This window comes from Muntiacus reevesi, chromosome 1 (genome assembly GCF_963930625.1).
Source record: "Muntiacus reevesi chromosome 1, mMunRee1.1, whole genome shotgun sequence".
Classification (NCBI taxonomy): Eukaryota; Metazoa; Chordata; class Mammalia; order Artiodactyla; family Cervidae; genus Muntiacus; species Muntiacus reevesi.
The window spans coordinates 17,280,183-17,299,181 of NC_089249.1; the positions used below are offsets into that span (position 1 = coordinate 17,280,183).

An 18,999-nucleotide genomic window follows, 5' to 3' on the forward strand; every position below is an offset into this window, starting at 1 on the left:
GGGCACTTTATTTAAACTCTCTGAGTCTCAGTTTCTTCAGGGACATGCATGCTGTGCAGGTTAAATGAATTAACACAGAGGAAGGATGTAACGGCCTCTAGCATACAGTCCCTGCTCAATATGTTTGCTACCATCACCATGATTGTTTCTCCATTTCTCTTTTGTCCTCCTAAGTCAGTGAGCCTAAAGGTAGACCAACGGTGGTAATAAATCCACATCAATCAATGTTATGGTTAAGTAGAGAAACACTTGCTCCTCTAATGAGTTATGTTTCAGTTAATAGCCCTAGTGTCCCACCTGCTTTTTTTCTTTATTCCTCCAGCTGTTTCTTAAATTTGAAAAGGAGAAAAAAAACCTCCATGGAGACCTGCACGCTTTTAAAAATAATACAAAACAGAACGTCTGAGGTCAGGGTAAGCCAAGCCAAACAAATAAATCTTGCAGGATTGTGTTAACAAAACAAGGCTTAGTGGATCAGAGCGGGTAGAGTTCTGCCGGATTCAGCCCTGCAGAGAAACACCAAGCTCTGGTGAATTTCAAACACAAGGAGGTCAAATATGACGATCAAATGATGAAGCACTTCAGAGTTCAGCAACGATGCTTGGGCTGGAACCAGGAGAGCACTCTGTGCATGGTGGTCTCCAGAACCCACGAGGCATGTAAAGTCCTAGAAATTCATACCCAAAGGGCCTTGTATATCATTTGTATAACCACTGTGGAGGGCAATTTGTCAATATCTATCAGAATTATAAACGTCCTGGGAGGTAGACCCTGAGATGAACATTAGCCCGCGAGAAGTTCATTAGGGAGAACTTTGGGGATCACCACTACTGGAAGGGAAGACAAGGGAAGGAGGCAGGACTGGGCAGGGAGAGAATCTGGGCTGCACTGCCGGCTCAGCAGACGCTTCCACTAGCTCCACAGGGAACTCTGAAGCTGGGGTGGCCCTTCAGAGTTGTCTCAAATTGGGATAAAGGAGCTAGGTCTTTACTCTCTGTGCCAGCCCAGGTCACAGGAGATGTGCCCTTGGGCAAGGCAGCACCTTTCACCTGAGTGAGGCCCAGAATGAGGGCTGACAACTGATGGCTGTCTTCTGGTATCAATTCCAGCAGCCGGGGGAACATCCTTCATTCTTCCAGGCGCATTATAGAAAGCACTACATGCAATACATTCATAACCACTTTTTCTATTCTAGATAGGAATCCTACGGGTATACAAACAGATGCTTCAAATGACACAGGTTTAGCACTGTTTATAATAGTAAAGTTATGGAAAATAAATGATGGTATATTCAAATAACAGCCCCTCAGCAACCATTAAAGAGAATGAGGCAGCTCTGTACATACTTTCATGGAATAAACTCTAAGGTACATTGAACCACAGTGTACATGTGGATGGACTGCGCTGCTCACTTGTCGATTGCCGCCCAGCCCCACACCCATCCTATCCTCTCCTGCACGTGGGGGCTGAAAGCCTATCTCTACACTTCCCAGGTTCTTTTGCCACACTGTGCTGTGCATAGTCACTCAGTCGTGTCCGACTCTTTGAAACCCCATGGGCTGCAGCCCGCCAGGCTCCTCTGTCCATGGGGATGCTCCAGGCAAGAATCCTGGAGTGGGTTGTCATGCCCTTCTCCAGCGGATCTTGCCAACCCAGGGATCGAACCCAGGTCTCCCGCATTGCAGGCAGATTCTGTACCATCTGAGCCACCAGGGGAGCCCTTCTGACACATAATTCCAGGTAATTTCTACCAATTTCTTACCATTCTGGTGAGAGTTGAGGTTAGGAAGATGGCAGCAACCACTGAGGTTCTGGTGGTAGCAACAAAGCTTCTCCAACAGCAATAGAGGTTAAAGCAGGCTGGTGGCAATTCCTCCAGCGTCAGGGGGATGCGGGCTCATGTTCCCACTGGCTATAGTGGCAGCTCTAGCAGTGGCAGTGACAACAGTGAATGGTAGGACTGCTGCAACTCTGGGCAATAAGAGGTCCCCCTTTGACCCATCTGGAATCAAACTTCCATATTCAATACTCCTCTGAATACAGTTCTTTATGTTTTTTTCTGATCAACTACCATCTACGACAAACTATGACATCTATGACAACCTAGACAGCATATTAAAAGGCAGAGACTTTACTTTGCCAACATAGGTCCATCTAGTCAATGCTATGGTGTTTCCAGTAGTCATGTATGGATGTGAGAGTTGGCCTATAAAGAAAGCTGAGCACTGGAGGACGGATGCTTTTGAACTGTGGTGTTGGAGAAGAGTCCCTTGGACTGCAGGGAGAGCAAACCAGTCAATCCTCAAGGAAATCAGTCCTGAATATTCATTGGAAGGACTGATGCTGAAGCTGAAACTCCAGTCCTTCAGCCACCTGATACAAAGAACTGACTCACTGGAAAAGACCCTGATGCTGGGAAAGATTGAAGGCAGGAAGGGAAGGGGACAACAGAAGATGAGATGGTTGGATGGCATCACTGACTCAATGGACACGAGTTTGAGCAAGCTCCGGGAGTTGGTGATGGACAGGGAAACCTGGTGTGCTGCAGTCCATGGGGTCGCAAAGAGTTGGACACGACTGGGCAACTGAACTGAACTGAACCATCTATGAAAAGCAAAGGAAAACAAACACAAATGTGTATTTGATTACTGCATTTAAAATTTCTCTGGAAAGTTGCCTAAGGAACAAGTTGTAATGGCTAAATGAACTGGCCAATAACCAGTTAAATGATTAGTCAAAAGAGAAATAGATTGGTAAGGGCAGGAGAGTTAGAGTAGACCTTTCACTAGATACCATCTTTTACCTTTTTAATTTTTGACTATTTAAACATATTACTCTTATGCAAAAAAATAAGAAAAAATAATGAAAGTTGTATCTGATTAGGTACATACATTTCCTGTGAAATATTTCCCAAATTAACCATCTAGATTCTGCTGGAGCATGTCCAACACAGGGACTCCCTACCCACCAAAGGGATGTGGTCCATTCATCATTGCTTGGCATTGCTGAACAATGTCTGTTTATACCAAGTTCAAGTCCATCTTTTTGTATGATTGTACCATTAGCCTGAATTCTAATCTCAGTGAAACAATATAGGCTGGTGGTTCAGCACACGTGCAGGTGAAACCTGGGTTCCAATTCCTCCATCACTCATTTCAAGCAGGATGTTTAACCTTTCTGAGCCTTAGTTTCTCCATCTGCTAAATAAGGAGAGCCCTCATACTCATCTCAAAGTGTTGTGGTAAGGCTGGAATAAGATTATGCATACAAAAAAATTTAACCAATACATCTGGTTATTGTTCTTGGTATCTGCAACAAATGGCAGAAAAATGCAGTGGATAAGAGGACTCTGAATTTAGACTGTCTAGGTTCAAGAACAGGTTCCTGACAATTACAAATCAGGCAACCTGGAGAAAGCCCTCTTATTCCACCTGAGCCTGTTTCCGTAAGATAGAGACAATGATAGTATCCATCTCAACAGCAAAAAGCATTTATCTTTACCTTATAGGTATTAATACTCAACATATGGTAGCTCTAACTCTTTTCAACCACTCATTCAGGTGGTAAATATTTGCAGAGAGTACAATGAGTTCTACCGAAGCCTCTCTTCTCTGGACTAAGCATCTCCAGCTCCTTACACTGATCTCCTTTGCTTCTCTCACTGCAGCTGCTCTCTTTGTGAGGCATTCCAGGCTGCTGCTATCCCCTCCGGGTGTGATGGTACAACCGGATCTCTCACTGGAGTCTGGCTAAAACAATGAGAGTGTGTGTGCACTGAGTGTGTGCCATCACTTCCTGAATTCTAAATGCTGTACTCTGATAATGCAGCCTGATAATGCATCAGGTTTTGGGAGAGTAACAACCATAACCATGGTTGTTGTTTCAGTCAGTAAGTTTTGTCCAACTCTTTTGCCACCCCATGGACTATATACAGCCCACCAGGTTCCTCTGTCCATGGGATTTCCCAGGCAAGAATATTGGAGTGGGTTGTCATTTCCTTCTCCAGAGGATCTTCCCAACCCAGGGATAAAATCCATGTCTTTTGCATTGGCTGGCAGATGCTTTACCACTGAGCCACCAGGGAAGCCCATAACTACAGTTACTGAGCTCTTAATATACATGTCAGAAATGATGCCAAGCATATGACTTATACTGACTAATTTACTCCACACATTAACTCTAGGGGGCAGAAATTATTATCCTCATTTTTCATAGGAAGAAGCTAATACTTGGTGATGCTATAAGTGGAAGGTCAATCCAGTTAAAATATGATGGAGCTCAGGCTCCATCCCCAGTATAGCTTACACTAGAGTCACAGTCCTAACTTCCACACCATACTTCTTCTCACAAATATTAAGAATTTGTTTAACTCAAATTTTAGGTCTTGTTTTCTCCTCACGAGATGTTAATAAGTTAAGTCTCCCCAGTCCTGCTCCTCTTCCGCTGAGCTTTTGAATAGGATCTTATATTGTATCCTTACTCAGTTGGATCATATCAAATGTAATCCAGCGTACTCTCTCTCCCATTAACTTCAAGTCATCAGCAAATGTAATTCGATAAATCACAGTTGAGAAGGAGATGTAGAGCACAGCCAAGGGCAGAGCTCCTTGGCAAAGTGTTAGATGCATTTCCCTCAAGGTGCATTACTATCAGGTAGTCATTTCCTAATGGGGGTCATGTCCAACCTGTTACCAATCCACAAAACTGAACTAACTAACTTCCAACCTCTACTTCTTTATCTCACTGACAATTATTTCTTGAACTATAACACAGCCTTTATGACAATATCTACAGTTAGGGTCCACTCTAAGAAGGACTGCCTCAGAAAGAATTGTGGATGGTAGGCTGAAGTAGGTATGAAAAATATATACATGATGATCTTAAGTGCTTAAATTCTTTTAAGGGAGAAATTCCATCTTTGCTCCCAGCAGACAAAGTTGAGGAAATATATAAAGGGGAGAAGATGAACAGGACTTCAACCAACAGCCTTCCCTAGGATCCATATGCATCTACCGAAGCCCATCTCAACTCCAATATCATGCAAGGACAGGACTCCAAAGGAGCCTCGGGTATTCCTACATAAATCAGAGGAGAAGGATCTTCACCTTCTCCTGCCTCTCTTTCCATCTGCTGGAAAAATGCACTGCCACTTAGGCTTTGGTACCTCTGTTAACACCAAGGAAAGACTACTATAATTTTGGTCTTTTCATTAAAGAAGAAAGGAGCCCAAGGCTCTGCCCCACCAAGTACTAGCCCACTAGTCTCAGAACTTTGAGTCTACTTGATATTAATCCATTCATCAACCTCACTGCTGAGTCCCACAGAGGGGTGACTTGTCCCTGTGGAGAAAGAGGCCCTGTGCCCCAAATATAAACAGAAGAGAGCGTGGCACGCCAGCCACCCTGGCCGGAAGCTCTCAGGCCCTGCGAGGACGCTGCTGAGAGGCCCTGCAGAGCCCGCAGGGCATTCTGGGTAATGGGACGCAACATGAGGCAGCTTCCCCCCCAGGCCTCCCCAGGGTTTCTTGATTCCTGGCTCTGCAAAAGCTGAGGCAAACAGTTTTTCAACTGGGGGGAAGAGGGTGGAGAGAAGGGGCGGAGGTTTCCTCTAGGCCAACCACAACTAACTCATTTGCTCTGTCCAGCAAAACCCAGACAGTGCAATTATCTGGTTAATTTGGCACTTAGTTGGGAGACAGAATTCCAAAATGTGAGACCAGCTCAGACTAAACAGTGGCTTCCATCCTAAGACTTCTCCTAAGTGCTAAAGGATGCATGTGAGATTCCTAGGGGGTTGCTTATGTGACCCACCCATCGATCCAGATGGGAAAAGACAAACAATTCAGACTCCAGGATGAGTTAAAGAAGGCATATCTTCCAGGGAAAAATGCCCAAATGACTGCTAATTGGCCTCTTGGCTAATTTGCCTTCTGATTGCCACAGAGGCAGATGACGAGAAATCAAGATGATTCTAAATTAGCCAACTTTTCCAGTGTGGCTGTAGCCTTTAGAGGCTGGCTGAGTGTCCCCAGGGTCCTGGGTGAGCTATTCTTAAGACAACTCTCTCTGATGCTCCTGCTAACAGATTTACACCCATAAGTTGGGCCAGAAGCAGCAATGAGATAAAGGGCAAAATTAAAACATGCTCCTGGGGTTTCACAAGTGGAGTGAGACAGCTAGCAACTGAGCATTTACCAGATGGTTTATGGAAAACTCAGATTTTTGAGGGAAGATTAAAGAACAGCAATTTATCTCTATTGGAAACTGACAAGCAGACTGGAATCTGTGGAATCCATCAGTTAGTCATTCTGCAAATATTTGCTTCTGCTCTAGTATGTGCCAGGCCCTGTGTTATTTAACAGAGTGAGATCCAAATAGTCATGGTTCCTATCCTCATGCAAATAATACCACATCTAAATATGTGGTCAAAAACTCAGATAAGGGCTAGAAAGGAAAAAATGGGGTGCTAGGTAAAGGAATAACCAGGTTTCCTGATTTAGATTGTGGAGGGAGGGCTCAAATAAAGAATGTCTGAGAGAGGAATTTTAAAGCTAACACTTTTAAAACCTTGTTTTTTCAGAAAGATCAGCCTGATTTTAGTATAAAAAATAAATTGGAAGTGGATGAAAATATGAAGTTAGGAGACTATTGATTATGAAGATAGGATGAGAGCTGATGATGGTTCAGCCAAGGAACTGGCAGTGGGAACGGGTGTGGAGTCTGTAGCATGTGGTGAACAGGTGTAATGGTGGAGGGAGAAGGAGACAGCCAGGAGACTGTGCAGGTTTCTAGCTAAGATGCCAGGTAGATGGCAGAGAGAGAATTTGGGAGGATGAATAGGTTAGGGCCGGGGGAAGACAGTGTCCTCAATCATTCCACACCCTGAGCTTCCACTCCCCTTACCTGTGCTCACGCTGATTCAGTCTCATCACTCTTCCTGTTGCCATCTCCACTTGTTGAAATCCTAGCCATTCTTTACAATCCATTTCAAATTCCACCCCCTCCTTGAAGTCACTTGGACTCCTCCAAATAGCTGTGGCCTCTGGTGCCCACAGCACTAAGTCTGGATCTCTCTTTCCTGGATTCCACCTGTGCTGGGTTCTGTGAAGACTTATCCTGCCTCCCTTCCTAGACCACAAGTTATTTGGGACAGTGCCTCTGCTTCTCTATCCTTGTTCTGCACATGTGAGCTAGCTAGCATAGTAGATGTTTGACAAATATTTGTCAAGTGAACAAAAATAACCTCCTCTTTGCCATGGAAGGAAAACCAGTAGACACTGGACTGACTTGAAAGCCACAGGATAAAATTGAAATTCAAGCTGTAGGTGTTTTAATATTAAGCCAACTCAAATCTGATGCTCAAAAAGCTTTCTGTTCCTCCAACACATCAAACTCAAAGAGTGCTAGAAAAGTCACATCCTTCAATTTTTCTATGGTGCTTTTCTGAGTTCATCTTACAGCAAGAACCTTTTCTATCTTATTGTTTGCCTTTGATGATGAGGATGATGACAAATGGGTAACATCTACTCAGTGTTATTATATGCCATGTGCTGTTCTAAGTACTTCTCTTGGACTAACTCATTAGATCCTTTTGGCTCCCCTATCAAGTTGGTGCTATACTCCAGTGGTACAGATGAAGAAAGTGAATTTCAGGGAGCTTAAGCATTGTTAAACGAATGTCACAAAGTCAGCTGGGATTGGAACCAGGAGGTGAGCTCCAGAGTCCACGCCCTGATGTGCTCTCCGGAGGCCAAGCACAGCGCCTGGCTTTGAGCTGGTCCCCAGCAAGTGTTCAGTGAACGAAGGGGAGGAGTCCTAGATCTGGAGGCCAAACTTCTGGCCCTAATTCTACCACTGACTCCACTATAACCTTGGGCAAGTCTGGGCTTTGTTCCTATAAAATGAAGTCTGTGGATGTCGATACTAGAGGTAATAACAAGAGCCAGCAGTCGAGATTCTAATCTCTCTGGAGGCTTTAAATAATTTAATCCCAAGGAAAATGAGACACAGGAAGACTCACTTGCCCAATACCTAGAAAATGAGGGAGCCAGGATTCAAACGCACTGTGTGCCTACACTCTCCTTCCAAAGAGACCCCTCAGGGACCATGGTGGGGAACAGAGGGAGGTGGGACAGAATGGAGCAGACTTTTGGGCTCCCTATGCCCATTTCCACCAGAGAAGTTCTATGTGTCTCTATTTGTTAGAGTGTGCTCCTACTTGATATTCCTCTTGAATAAAGGTTCTGCTGCTAAAACAGAAAGGTTGAAAATGATTGGACTAAATAATTCTGGAATTTAAGACAACTTCCAGGTATAAGTCAGAATTTTTCTGGTAATCCTTACTCATTATAGTTTCAGAAGATGGGGGCCAAGTACGCTCCTGGGAATGGCTCTGCCTATAGAAAAGATCACGGTGATAGCACTAAAGACGAGCTCCAACCTACCTGCTCCACTCGGATCTCAATCTCTCCATTCACCTTCTTTCCATGGAAATACTTGGCCCTGTGAAGGAGAGGAAGAAATCTATTGAGTAAGGATGCCAATTGCTTCACTCTTTCCTCCCTTCTCCTGAAGGCCTCACCCCCAGAGGTGCATGTCCAGACACATTCCCCACCTTCCTGCTCTCTCCCACCTAGATGGATGATTTTCTCATTATTTATATGTATCACATGGGTAAGGGAAAGAGTACAGGCTGGGAGGATTGAAGACTCGGGTTTCGGTTCTGCCAAGTCCCTTTGCATCTCTGTGTCTTCGCTTCATCCTCTGTAAAAGGGAGATATTAACATCTGCATAGTATATTTCTAAACATTATTTTAAGGATCAAAAGAAAGAATCCTACACAAATAAATAATGCATAATTATTTTATTAGGTAGACCCTATATGACCTGTAAATGACTTATTATGTTGCTCTATCCATCCACTCCTTTTATTTGTTCATCTCTCCAATGAAGCAGAACTCACCTGCCCCTTCATTCATCCAACCACCCTTCCATCATCTTTCCTATACATCCCTGTTTCAGTCTTCCCATCAGCAGTAAATGACATCCCATCTGCCCATCACTCAAAGCAAAAACACAGACTTCACTCTTATTACCTCTTTCTCTCTCCCTATCGCCATGGGTTCTACATACTAATTATTTCTCAAATCCATCCACTTGTCCATTTTCTCTATAAGCACCCTAATCTTGACCTTAGTCATCTCTTTTCTCATATAAATTATCTCTTCATGCTCTACTTTTGTATCACAGCACTTATTATAATTCCTTATAGTTAGTAACTGGGTTCATGCCTGTTTCCCACTGAACTATAACGTAATTCCTCCAGGCTAGGAACAATCTGTCTTACTCATCATTCTATTTCCAACATGTACCAGAGTACCTGATACACAGTATGAGCTCAATTAAAATATGCTGAACGAAAAAATGATTGAAGAGATAGATGAAGAAACTGAAGTCGCTCAGTCGTGTCAGACTCTTTGCGATCCCATGGACTGTAGCCTACCAGGATCCTCAGTCCATGGGATTTTCCAGGCAAGAATACTGGAGTGGGTTGCCATTTCGTTCTCCAGAGGATCTTCTCCACCCAGGGATCAAACCCCAGTCTCCCGCATTGTAGGCAGACGCTTTACTGTCTGAGCTACCAGGGAAGACCAGATGAAGAAAAAAAAAGACACTTTTTGAGTACTCACTCTGTGCCCAAAAAACTGTGCTATACTCTTTAACCTACAGCCTTTCTCATTTAACACTTAAAACCACCCACGAGGTGGGTATTATTATCTCCATTCCATAAATAAGGAAACTGAAACCCAGAGAGAGAAAATACTTTGCCTAAGTGGCTTGAATCCTGGACTTTCACCGCAAGATCATGCTTTTTCTCAGCCCTGAAAAACAGCAGCAAATGTTGGGGTGCTCCTGGGTTTAGATGACCTCCCACAAAGCAAAAGTAATACAAGTTTCCACTGTCTCTTTTTGGTTGTTGGTCTGATGACACCAAGAGCTCTTAGTGACTTGCTGTAATCTGAGCACTGTGTTGAACATTTCCAGAGACCTTCTCTGGGGCACAGACAGCTATTTGCTTCCAACCCCAATTCTCCTCTTTGCCCACAGAGACAACTTTTATAGACTGGCACCAAGAAATATATCAATATATCCCAGCTTTCCATTCAGCTAGGTATGACCACAAGTTGTTCAGTTGCTCAGTCGTGTCTGACTCTCTGCGACCCCATGGACTGCAGCAGACAGGCTTCCCTGTCCTTCACCATCCCCCAGAACTTGCTCAAACTCATGTTCATTGAGTCGGTGATGCCATCCAACTATCTCGTCCTCTGCCATCTCCTTCTCCTCTCACCTTCAATCTTTCCCAGCATCAGGGTCTTTTTAAATGAGTAAGCATGCGCAACAGGCAGCCAAAGTATTGGAGTTTCAGCTTCAGCATCAGTCCTTCCAATGAATATTCAGGGTTGATTTCCTTTAGGATTGACAGATTTGCTCTCCTTGCAGTCCAAGGGACTCTCGAGAGTCTTCTCCAACACCATAGCTTGAAAGCATCAATTCTTTGGTGCTCAGCCTTCTTTATGGTATGACCACATGCTTGAGCTCTAATCAGTAGTGTTACATCCAAGAATCTTCTTCTTAGTTTCTTTTCTATTCTTTTCCCTGGAACATCAATGTTCCCATCTCTTTTTTCAACCTTTCACTTATGAGAGAATTCTTCTACAAATTCTCTGACCAAGTTGCAGTCTGTTTGCTCCTGAAGTCTCTCTATCTACACTTAGCCAACTCCAGTGGAATTCATCTCTCTTCAAGACTGCCTGAATCACCAACTGACAACTCTAATAATGCCACTTTTTCTTACAGCATTGACAGGCTTAGATGTCAAGTGGATAGAACTTTATGGGAACAAGAGTTGTCAGTGTAACTTTAAACAGCAAGATTTTGTTTTTTTCTCCCAGGATGATCTTCCAAAAAATGTGTGTTCAACCAGCCTCATGCAAAGGGAACCTTTTCACATAATTTGTGAATTTTATCACTAATAAAAGTAATGTTGACAAACTCCAGACACTGGGATAAGCCCACTCCTAGTATTTGTAGAGCATGGGGCCAAAGAACAAATGGAAGTCTATGTATCATATGCCTACCATTTAAAATTGATAAAGCTGGCAAACCTTTAAATAAAACATGCCTGTCTCTTCCTTCCTTGAATACAATTTCATAATGATCTGGAAGGGTCAGAATTTGAACTTCTCAGGACTCTTAGGGATCCACCCAGAACACAGTGGCATGGAGGCCGACAGCTCTTGGTTCCCATCGTCCTTCCCAATTCTCCTCCCACTCTGCTCTCTGTCCTGCATCACTGGGGCTTCCTAGGCAAGCTTGTGGATGACCCAGCCCATGTGGCCAAACTTTATCTCCTCACCCACACACCCATCAACAGTCCCCCCACCATGTCTGGGGAGGATGAATCAGGGAACTGACCTACACAGGCCCTGGAATTGGGCCTGGGTCCCCATGGGCCAGGAATTCTATAGGTTGGGTAACCACTGCATGATCAAAGGGTATAATTTGCAGGGTCCTCCTTTGTTATAAGGAGTATAGCTAGTAAAGGACTAAGTAGGACTGAGGGCAGGGGTCCTGCCGCTTGGGTTTACAAGAAGTACTGGATGATCCTGAGACCTCAGGATGGTAACTAATGAATGAAATCACCGGTATACTAGAAAAAGCATGGATCTCAAATCACAGAAGCTTGGGCAAAATCTTAATTCTACGACTCACTCACTGCATGTTCTAAGACAAGGTACTTAATTCATCCAGGTCATAGGTCCCTCCAGGTCACTTGTTAAGGGGTGATAACATCTGCCAGCTAAGGTGTGGTGAGAAATTCACTTGATCCTGTACCTAAAGGACAGTAAGTAGAGAGGGTGGACTCAGGGCCAGACCACCTGGATGCAATCCCAGCGCCACCCCTCACTTTTTTTTTCTGAGACCCCGCAAAACTCACTCAACCTCTGTGTGCCTCAGTTTCCATGTCTGGGAAGTGGGGATAATCACAGTAACTATCCCATGGGGTGTTGTGAGGATTAAATGTGGCACGACATACAAAGCACTTAGAATGGTTCCTGGCACAGAGTAAGCTCCAAAGTATACAGCCCAGGGCCTAAAGCAGAATCAACAATGAAAACAAAGAACTACCGAGTGTTTACACTGTGGGTATGGGTGACGCGTGCAGGGACCCACAAACAAACATAATCCTATCCTCTTGGGGGTTACAGAACGGAATTACAGTCCGTCTCACTTTGATCTGCCTCCTCAGTGAGGTGAGAGATTGGTGATGATAACAAAAAGGCGACATTGATACAGAAGGCCTGCAGGCCTTCACATCCCTCCTCCTGTTGTACTGACCCCAGTGATCGAGAGGGAAGGCTGGGAGCAGCTCCCGCAGGTTCAAAGTCACACAGAGCCTCTAAGCAAGCAGCAATGGTGAGTTAGATCTTGTGCTTTAAGAGTTTCAGGATTCAGTCTAGCTCCTTCGTGATCTAGACCCTGTTGACCTATGACCCATTTCTTCTCTGGTTTTCTGCCCACCTCTTGGACACATTCAACTTTCTGTGATTCCTGTGCTTTTGTGAGTCTGAGTCTGCGCTGTTCTCTCCTTCTCTGCTTGGTTACCCCTTTCTCATGTTCCAAGATCCCTGACCACTGTTTCCTTGAAAGCACCCCCCAACGAGGCTAGGTTAGGTGGCCCTCCTCGGGGTCCCCACGGGGTGCTGACACAACATTCTGGTTGGAATTACACGTCCCCTGTCCCCACACACCTAGTCTAGGAGCTCCTGGAGACCCGAAACCGGGTCTCAAAGCTCACTGCATCTCTCGTATCCAGCACAAAGTGCCAGGACACAGGACGTGTTTGAGGAAGGCCTGCTGACTGGGTAAATGAATGATGTTTCCTGGGAGAGCCCCAGGGGCAGCTCGCGCTCCAGATGCTCTGCTACCATCTACTGGTACAATGGGGTAACACAGCGCTTACAAATCCCCACCCATTACCACGTGGAGTCCCCTCTGGGCGTCCCACACGCACAGGATTCTAACTCCTAACTCGGGACCCATAGCACGCAGCACTACACCGCCACCCCCCAAACAGCTCTGGCTCCACCGGCCTCACCTTCTCGGGAGAAACACTTGTTTTGCCCATCTCTGGAATGTTCACCGCAGGGCCTGCCAGACGGACTCAGGCTGAAGCCGAGGGTCAGGCGGTCCATCCCCCTGCCTGGCCGGGAGTCAGAAGTCTGTCTCCTGACAGGCCACACAGACTGCTGCCTCCTTGCCTGGGGCTCATTCAGGCTTGAGCTGCCTCAGAACAGTCCCGTCTGGCAGAGGGACGGGCAGGGCTGGTCTGGAATTCTAGATGCCTTGGGGGCTGGGGTTGCTGCCTGTGTAATTGCCTGGCTGTCTGACCTCAGGTAGAATGGATGACCCCGCTGTGCCTGAGGGCTCTGTCTCCCTAAACGCAGACCTCTTCCGAAGGCCCTAATATGTTTATTCTCATAATGAGTTTTCTGAGCCCGCAGGCCAATCAGTCAAGGCCTTGGCCTTGGGAAGGAGGTGGGGGAAGCTCTTGATTCTACAAAGCTTCCACCTCTGTGGGTGGTCTCATATTTTACTGCCACATCAGAGGCACCAGGAAGGAGAATATTATAAAACCAGTGCCGCCTGGGGTGGGAAATCCCTAGTCTGGGGAGGCGGGATGTGGTGTGTGCGAGAGAGATTTATGGGGAGCGATACCGAGTTCTTTCATGGCTGCAGCAGGAGCAGAGGGAAGAGGAGAATTAGCACAAACAGGACCCACCTGTGCACAAGCAGCGCCCTTCTAATAAATCCGTCAGTGTGGCTCGGCCCTGGCGGTGCCCTTCCCAGGAGGAGGGGTCAGGCACAGTGCAGCCTATCGGGGGAGCAGTGGGGGGAGAATGAAGGCAGGGATCTGGCCCTAGAAACTGATTTTCACATTTCTGATGAAACATGTCAGTTGCTGATTTGTGGCCTGGACAGAAACTAGGGGAGATGGATGACAGGTCACATAGGAGAACCCTGAAGGTGGACACACACAGGGTTTTCCAGTTAGCAAGATAAAGAGGCTAACATGATAGGCTGGATGCATGGAGGTGTGACAAAAGCAGGGCCTTTAAACATGGAGTTCTAACTCAGAGATCAGATTCCGTTGTTGCTCAGTTGCTCAGTCATGTCTGATTCTTTGTGACCCCATGGACAGCAGCACACCAGGTTTCCCTGTTCTTCACTGTCTCCTGGAGTTTGCTCAAACTCAAGTCCATTGAGTTGGCGATGCCATCCAACCATGATGCAAAAATCATCTGTCACCCTCTTCTCCTCCTGCCTTCAATCTTTCCCAGCATCAGGGTCTTTTCCAGTGAGTTGGCTCTTTGCATCAAGTTGCCAATTCTAGTTCCATTATTTACTCCCAGGAATAGCTAACCCTCCTGCTCCCCTCCCACTGTCAGAGGGGACCCTTCAGTGATGGGGCAACCTCATTGTATCTCTTTGCAAGTGGAAGGGCTCCAGGGCATTGGAAAGGGGAGGGACTCTGAGAGTGACAAGGGCCCCCACATCTGCACAACAACCTGTGAAGGTAAGGAAAGCAGGCCCACTAGGGCCTCACGGATGTGAGGAATGTTCCCGCAATGCCTTCTGACAGCAATAGGGAAGGCGGCCTCTGCGGGGCTCTGCCCACAGCCCACATCATTTACTCACTATTCACTGAGCCTCGTAAGGACTGGGCACCTTACTAGGCATGGGGTGAAAGACTGATACAGTCCCTGCTCTTGTTGAGCTAACATTCTCTTGGAAAAATCAGGAAACTAACCAGGTGACAAGGAAGTGATGAATACGATGAACAAGCTGGTACAGGGTAGGATGTGGGGAGCAGGGAGAGCTGATCCAGAGAAGTCAGGGAAGCCTTCTTTGGAAGATACTCAACACAGTTGTACTAACCATCTACTGTGTGCCAGAGCGTGCAGGCTCTAAAGAAATAGCAATGAAGATAACTCGGTGCTTGGCCTCAAGGGGTTTACTATCTAATGGGAGAGAGAGACTCATAAAGTACAATCACCACACAGGACATTAGCTCTAAGACCAGGTCAGCCCACTGAAAGAGACCCAGCCCAGTTTAAGAGCCTACGACTGCTTCCCTGGTAAAGTGACCCAGTTCATTAATGTATCCATCTATCCATCCATTCATCTATTCATTCATCCATCCATTCAATGTTTGGTACCTATCCTTTGCCAGTATCAAGGGCTGCAAAGATGACTCTGAGGTCTGATAAATGTGTACATGTGTGAAAGGCACACAAGGACAAATGAGTTAGGCAGGTACTGGTGGCACTCAGGGGCCCAGTGAATCTTCCTGGGGCATGTCACTCAATGTGCAGGAAAAATGAGCGACAAGCACGGAGCAGAAGACCTAGATTTGAAATGGCAGTTCTGGCACCTGCTACACGATTTTGAATAAGACTCTGCTCCCTCATCTGAAGGGCGAGGATGGGAAGATCTACCCATAGGGTCATGAGGATAAAATGAGGATGCAGACTTGAAGGCCTCTGGGAACCTGTCAAGCAAGTGGTTGCTCTCTGGTGAGCTGCTGGTGTGGATTTCACCCTCCAGGTAAAGAGGTGGGTGGGCACTGCTAGCATGCGAACTAGCTGGTCATCTCCAGCTCTCCTATTTGCTTCCTAGCGCTGCCTCAGACAAACAGCAACCTTTCCAAGCACTGGTCTCATTTGCAAAAATAAGCACATCACTATGTCTGCCATAAGGCCCCATGAATGCTATCCCTGACACATGGCAGATGTTTATGTTCATCTCTTTCCCGCCTGCTGTTCAACAGGTGGGCATGTACCTGGGGAAGTGACAAATCACTCAGGGGAAAGTGGCAGTATCTTTATTATTCTAAAAGGATATCTGGCTTCATGTCAAGCATGATGGGAACTTGCCTTGGCTACCCTCTGGGAGCTCCTCTTTCTCCCCAGCACCAGCCTTTGAGGGAAGTAAAATCGTCAGCCACCCACTCAGACAGCAGAGATTATGCTAGAATGTTATCCCCCAATCCCTAGCCCTCTTCTCTCCAGAGACACAACACTGTGTCATCCTCACTCCCACAGAATTCTCAAAGTCCACAGCCTTCATTTCACAAGAACAGTTCACATTTAGAAGGCTAAGCTGTTCCCTCAGCAAACATTTAAAGAGCATCTATCAAGAACTCATTAACAGATGCTTATCTATTAAGATGCTTTCGAATTGTGGTGCTCCAGAAGACTCTTGGGAGTCCCTTGGACTGGAAGGAGATCAAACCAGTCAATTCTAAAGGAAAACAACTCTGAATATTCATTAGAAGGACTGATGCTAAAGCTGAAGCTCCAATATTTTGGCCTCCTGACGGGAAGAGCTGACTCATTGGGAAAGACCCTGATGCTGGGAAAGATTGAAGGCAAAAGGAGAAGGGGTTGGCAGAGGATGAGATGGTTAGATAGCATCACTGAATCAATGGACATGAATCTGAGCAAACTCTTGGAAAACAGTGGAGGACAGAGGAGCCTGGTGTTCTGTGGTCCATAGGGTCACCAAGAGTCAGAAACAACTGAGTGACTGAACAACAACATTAAGAGCTCAACCCGGCAAAATGCCCATGAAAAAGATGGCACACTGAAAGGTAATTCACACCAAGGTGTCAGTGACTTATATCTGATCATCCGTAAAAGGGGTTTAGATGGCGTGAGGAGGATGAGAAGAAGGGAACCGTGAGAATAGTCGTGTTTGATGTTTGTGTGAGGCCTTCAAGGTGAGAAGGGCCAGGCAGAGAAGGAGAAGCCTAGGAGAAGTTACTTTCCCTCTGCCTCCCTCCTTCCACGTATTCAACTATCTATCCATCCAATTACCCACCCATCTGCTTACCCATCCATCCCTCCATATCTCTAAGTGAAGTCGCCCAGTCGTATCCGACTCTTTGTGACCCCATGGACTGTAACCTACCAGACTCCTCTGTACATGAGATTTTTCAGGCAAGAGTATTGGAGTGGGTTGCCATTTCCTTCTCCAGGGGATCATCCCGACTGAGGGATCGAACTCGGGTCTCCTGCATTGCAGGCAGACGCTTTATTTCTGAGCCACCAGGGAAGTATTCCATCTCTCTATCCAGGCTCTACTACGTGCTTAGCACTGTGCTAGTCCCTAGGAATTATACTGAACAAAACAACCCCCTGCCATCCTGGTGCTCCTGATCTAGCCAGGAAACAGGCCCAGATGAAGAATATTTACTCTGACTCCTCTCTTCATCAAAAATTCTAACTGGCAAACCTCATGGAGTCTACAGTCTTATTTTGTTGGACTTACATTATATACTTTTGATTTTAAAACAGAGAATTCATTTATCAAGAATTCGGACTTCTGGCTTCCCCTGAAAATCAATAACGGAACGTCACGAGACCTGTGTTTCCACATGGCCAAAGCTGGCTAAGTGGACGGCAGCTGTTGCCTGCAGTTGGGGCATCAGTTCTCACGCCCAGCAGTCCCCCTGGCTCCCTGCTGTCTCTCTGCAGCCAGTGTCAAGTGGCAGACGCATCTGTCATAGAGCCTGGGCTGTTTTCTTCCTTACAGCAGGGAAATATTTCTCTGTGCCTTTGCGTTTTCCTAGCACCTGCCCCTTCACTCACCGACCACCTTGCCTCCTGTGAGCAGCTGCACAAGCAACCCCTAATTTAACTAATTCCATTATGAAGATGGCAATGAGCTCAGTGAAAATCTTCAGGAAGCCCACACCACTGCCCTTCCTCCAAACTCAGGTTTGGAGGTCAGAAAAATGGATACAAAGCACCATCTCCTCTCTTGCCATCACAGACAGCCCCCCTCCTGCTAAGGAAACACATCCTATACAGGCTTCCACAGGCCCCAGAAGGAAAGACATTCTGCAATGAGATTGATGTCCGCCCAGTGACCTGCCTCCCCAGGGCAAGGCTGTAGCTAGGCAGGTGAAGTCTGGAGGAACAGGAAGAGCTATTGCTAGAAGGGCCCATGGCATCTGAGGGACTTCTCTGAAAGAGGAGGACCTGGGCAAGAAAATTACATTTTGAAGAATGAGGGACGACTCAGAAGTTGGACAGTGGAATTCTCCAGAAAAAGGCAGGGCAATGGCAAGAAAAATGACTGAGACATAAAAGCAGAGGGAGGAAAATGAAAAGTTTCCGGTCTGAGACTCTTCTAAGGGCTTGCAGGCCCGCCCCTTCAGAGTCTGAGCCTCTTCTGCATTATTCCTCCCAAGATGCCAGCCTAGCTGTACTGGAAGCTGCAGATGATGGGGGCTCACTCCCTCACCGGACAGCCCGCGTGGTCTTTGGATGATGCTCCCATCATGTACCCTGAGCTGACACGTCTCCCTCTGTCTGCTTTACCAGCCTCCGTTCTACCAGTTGGGAGCCACATGAAACTGGCCCTCTAGCCACAACGGTTTCTAAACTCGGCTCTTCATCATTTAAAAAATGTTTCCTGTGCTCTCCTTTGGATATTCTGACTCAGAAGTTCTGAAGAACCTCTGTGGTCTGTCCCGCACCCATTCTGACTTCTGTTATCAGCACCTCCGTCTGCACCTGTATTCAAGAACCAAGCCCCTCTCTCGCAGTCTTGATGGAACTGTCCCCAAGTGTCCCCAGGACATGTTATGGAACCAGCCAGGTGTGTTCTTGCCCAGGAGTTTTATTTTTGAGCAGAGAGGCACGAAGCTTGGAAGACAATAGGAGCTGACTTCTCCAGAGAGTGTTCACAAGTTCCTACCTCTTAGGTCCAGACAGAGCCCTGGGTCCTGACCTCTCCAAAACTTGGGTCTTCTTGTTTTCTTTTCATTCTGCGAACCTCTGGCATATTTTCCATAAACCCTCCATTTTGCCTAAGTCAGCCAAAGTCATTTCTTTTTCTTGCAAACAAAAAACTCTACCCATACAGAAGG

General features: G+C 46.3%; 1 protein-coding gene across 2 annotated transcripts in view; it reads right to left on the minus strand.

Annotated features, from left to right (window-relative positions):
• The window catches only part of SYN3 (synapsin III), a 422,732-nt gene that overhangs the window by 394,541 nt on the left and 9,192 nt on the right, over positions 1 to 18,999 (minus strand). For both annotated transcript variants that reach the window (XM_065938516.1, XM_065938522.1), the window contains exon 2: positions 8,444 to 8,501. In XM_065938516.1, the coding sequence (XP_065794588.1) occupies positions 8,444 to 8,501 (58 nt within the window). The remainder of the gene's footprint in view (positions 1 to 8,443; positions 8,502 to 18,999) is intronic.